This window comes from Etheostoma spectabile, chromosome 8, assembly GCF_008692095.1.
Source record: "Etheostoma spectabile isolate EspeVRDwgs_2016 chromosome 8, UIUC_Espe_1.0, whole genome shotgun sequence".
NCBI lineage: Eukaryota > Metazoa > Chordata > Actinopteri > Perciformes > Percidae > Etheostoma > Etheostoma spectabile.
The window spans coordinates 3,294,525-3,299,152 of NC_045740.1; the positions used below are offsets into that span (position 1 = coordinate 3,294,525).

The 4,628-nt window shown below is 38.8% G+C and overlaps 1 protein-coding gene across 1 annotated transcript in view; it reads left to right on the top strand.

Moving 5' to 3' along the window:
• Window positions 1–349: 349 nt before the first annotated feature.
• twf1a (twinfilin actin-binding protein 1a) overlaps window positions 350–4,628 on the top strand; it is an 11,044-nt gene continuing 6,765 nt past the window's right edge. The window contains 4 exon segments of the mRNA XM_032523584.1: window positions 350–482; window positions 1,901–1,981; window positions 2,148–2,326; window positions 4,370–4,465. Of these exon segments, the coding sequence (XP_032379475.1) occupies window positions 458–482; window positions 1,901–1,981; window positions 2,148–2,326; window positions 4,370–4,465 (381 nt within the window). The 5' untranslated portion in view covers window positions 350–457.

Consider the following 4,628-nt stretch of genomic DNA (forward strand, 5'->3'; position numbering starts at 1 on the left):
ATATATATATATATATATATATATATATATGACATATTATAAAATAACTCTTACATAGGTATTTCTGCTGCATAATAAATAGTGTTACATTGTGCTGATAACACTTACTTACTGATGTTTTACTTAAGATAGACTTTTACTTGTAAAAGAGTTTTTTTCATTCATAATTTTACTTATGAAAAGGATATGAATAATTCCCGTATAACTGACATATTAATTGTTTTTCACTGTAATAATCTAAATAACATGTTAAATATTTAAAATATATATTATTAAGAAATTATAAAATATCTATAAAAAAAATGTAATGTGAATACATTGTTGGACCATGTTACTTGAATTTGACGTTGATGACGAAAGACTTGGGGCGGGTTTTGTCGATGTAGTCCACTTCCTGCTTTTCTGCCCTGGTTTCGCCTGAACAGCTGCATCAGCCCTTTATCCGACGACAGACACAATGTCACATCAAACGGGCATTCAAGGTAGATGCATTTCTCTGCTTTCAATGTCTCTGTCCTTGTATATTTTGCTGTGCGAGTGTGTGATTCTCGGGTGAGCTTTGAATACCCGCAACAATTAATTGGAATGAGAAGCTAGTGTCAAGTTAGCTAGCCACTCCTAGCTAGCTTTGAGCTACCGTGAAGTGTGTGTGTGCGTGTGTGTGTGTGTGTGTGTGTGTGTGTGTGTGTGTGTGATCAGCGGTGCCCTCTTTGGGCACTTTTAGGACTATGAGACATAATCCCTGAGTGTTTAGCCGGTTTATGAGTCACATAAATCACGGCTATTCCATGTTTTTTTTCACAATAGTGCAAACGCCTTTTATGCTTTAGCTTCTCAGCGTAAAGCTTTAATCCTCTGACGTTAGTTTAGCTTCGAAATGGATGGGCGTCGCCTTCATTTAAACAAACTGCTGGCCTGGCCGGTGTTCCCATAAACACATGAATAGCACTGCCATAACCTGCTCTGTGTTATTATAAAAAAGGACTACAGCAGGGCGGGACGTCTTGTTATATGTGGCAGCAGCACCACCGAAACGTTTACAGTATGAATTGAGGGAAAAACAACGTGCAGATTATGTGAGTTAATAATTAGCTAGACAGGAAGATTAAACGATTATGAATGCCTCTTCTAACCCAAATGTCACCGATGAACATTGGTTATTATATCAATTATCTTAAAATTAAAGGTATGATCAGTTGTGTTGTTCTTGTTTGGTTTTGTCCCCTGTCAAAATCAGTCAAGTTAGTCTATAGCCGACTAAAGTTTTTGTATTATGTTTACATTTGTGCAGAGCACACTGGGCCGTTTCTGAGTAAAATATTAATTTACTTCCATACACACACATGTCTATATCTGACTAGACTAATACATGTAGAAATGGACAAAAACGAAAGAGAATTCCTGTGCTTGAAAGGACAAAGCCCTTGTTATATAAAATTATATATTAACTTTTACCTTCCTGTCTGTGTTATAGAAAACTGTCCTTTTAGAGATCTGTTTTATTGTGCCTGGGTTCGGGGTTAAAGGTGGCCGGCATTCAGTCACATCTGTACTACTGAAGTGTACCATAGCGAAACCCAACATCCTTCTGCATGTTTCTGAACTTTTTCATTGTTTCTTGGTGCCCAGTTATAGGACCAAATAGTTTCAAAAATGTTGTTCTTGAATCAAAATCTGTTTACAGACACAATAACAGGGAAGCTTGAAGTATATCTCAACAAAGCCAAATAAGAGGATTTTTCTCTTTTCTCTGTATAATGTCTACCATCTGATTGTTTTCAGTGAGATTCACAAAGCTTTTAGGGGCTCAAAATGGTCATGTTAGTAAGAACGTGTTATGATCAAGCAAGCATCTGTTTCAAACAGTATGAGACTGACCCCTTCTCTGTCTTTTTTGCAGCGGGTAACGATGTGAAGGACGTCTTCGCCAGTGCCAGGAGTGGAGATCAATATCGGGTCTTAAAGGTCGTCCTTGAGGGTGGTAAGCAGTGTCCTAGAGTTTGTTTACAGCTCCCTCTGCCAAGAAAACGCTTAACTCATTCATTTACTTCAACCCAAACTTCTACTAAGGCTGACATTATAAATGTCAACATGACTAACAAATCCATGCACTGCTGAAATTGTTGTTGCACACATCTGCTTTCCAGAGCAGCTGACTATGGGTCCCACTAGGAAAGCATCAAAGAAGTGGGACCAGGAGTATGATTCCTTAGTGCTGCCCCTCCTTGAGGATGACGTGCCCTGCTATATTCTGTACCGGCTGGACTCCACCAACAACCAGGGCTACGAGTGGGTCTTCCTGGCATGGTCACCGGACCACTCTACAGTAAGAAAACCCAGCCCAGACTGGCTTTAATTAATATCTTTCCATTCTTTACAGCATTTATTCTCCTCTGCTTTAAGTATCAGTTTGGTTACCACATCTAGGCAGCAATTCTTTGTTTGCTTTTTAAAAAAATGGATAAATGTGTAAAACGGTGCACTCATTATATCCTAAAAGACGTCTAAACACTGGTAGATTATGGTGCTTTTCCAAATAACATGACACTTAGTCTAAACCTATATCTATATCTAATATCTGACTTAGAATCCACCGTTTTAGGCATTTAGGCAATGCAGGCTTATCTTGCGGTGTTGTTTCCTTGTCATGTAAATGTATGTTTTGCATTTGCTGTGTTCCTGACCCATACAATGTCACCTATTGTCACCTTTGAATTTAATGAACCACTTGTCGGATAGAGTGCAACACTGCGATTCAAAATAGCCATGACAAATACACATACAGATGTTGCCTCTTTAACAGTGGAAAGAGGAATGTTGCAAGGATAGACCAGTGCCAAAATAAAGTGCCATACAGGATATTTGTGCCACTTTAACTGAATGGTGGAAGTAACCTCAAATTTGCTTTCTGACTTTCTATAACTGAGCTCCACATTCCTTTCCTTTTGCTTAAAGCACAGTGCTTCAGGTCGAGGCTTGCCTGGAAGTTGAACAATCCTTTCACAACCAGTGCATGCTGCTGTCTTGACGGAATTGGTCTAGTGTGTTTTCATTTGTCATTTAATTTTTGATTAGGCATGTAGTGTTTCCCCTACCATTGTTGGATGCGCGAGATGAAGCTGTTTGCACACATACAGGCAATTCTCTTCTTATTTCTCGCCTTAAAAGTTCAATTAATTTGAATTTAAGGGCTGGCTAACATTACACGCGTAACGAGTGGGCGTTCCAACATATGCTTCCACTATATAAGAATCAATGACACTTGCTACACCGGGCAGAAGAACAGCACGTAGTGGTGCGTATCCTCCGCGGCGATCCACTCTACAAGCAGAAAAAACAGGGCAGTCTTCTGTTTTTTACGAGAGGTGTGTGCAGTCCTTTTACACAGAAATGGATCATTAAGTGTTATTTCTTTTAAACTAAAGTACCGATATACAGGAAACGACTTAAAGACTGTGAATTAGTGTATTGGCAGTTTCATTATGAGAGTTTCTGTTTTTATTTCTTGTTTCCCTCACTTGCGTCCTCCGATAACAACTGACAGCAGATTGATGTTTCACAGTGCTGTGCCGGCTCCAAAAAACTGAAGAAACAACAATAATCCCAAAGCAAAAGCTCTCCATCTCACCTGGGACTCACACAATCCTACACCATGTGTGCACAGCAGGTGTAGCCAGTTAAAACATTCATTCTGCGGAAAAGACACTCCATTAACTGTCCGCATATGTTAGACGTTCAGTGTAGCCAAGTTGCGCATGTGTCGTGTGATGTGTAAATCAATGTGTTTTTTGTTATTTTTAAATTTAATCAGGGGAGCGTCAAACCCCCCCCCCCCCAAAACAATGGGCATGTTAAGTCAAATATGTTTCAGAGGGCCTTTAAAGGTACCATGTGGAATACCCCTTGTGCTATAAGGCAATGTTTTTATGAGTGGGTCCCCTATTTGTTTGTTCTTCATTGATCCACAGGCGACTTTGGCGCTATGAAATGTAGCCATGTAATAGAAAAGGCAAGGAGAAGACGATTGCTAACATGTAAACATGAATATATAAACGATGCAGTCCTCAAAACGTGTTTGGCTTTGCAAATGTCTTATGAGGGTGGAAATGCATTCAAAAAGTTTGCAAGGATATAATCAATCATCCAACACAATTGCCATTAAGTTTTAACTTTTCCCATCCTATATTGGTCTTTATGGTTTCTATAAGAAGCAGTACTAAAACCCTCATAACAGAGCAGCAAAGCAAGAACGACAAGATCATTACATGGAGCTCAAGCTCATCTAAACAACCATATTGACAAAAAGAATGACACCTAATCTAAAGAATAATAAAAACAAATCTCCTAATTGTCTTCATATTCTCAACAGGTGCGACATAAAATGTTATATGCTGCTACCAGAGCTACACTGAAGAAAGAGTTTGGAGGCGGAATCATCAAGGATGAGATTTTTGGTACCACAAAGGTTGGTCAACTCTTGAATTAATGTTAAAAGCTCTTTTTTAGGACCTCAAGCTTCAGAAGCCTAACTAAAACAAGTTAAGCATCAGTCTTACACGTTTATGGTTTACTAACATGAGCAAGGATGTTCAATTCATTTTTCAATTCAATTTTATTTATAGTATCAA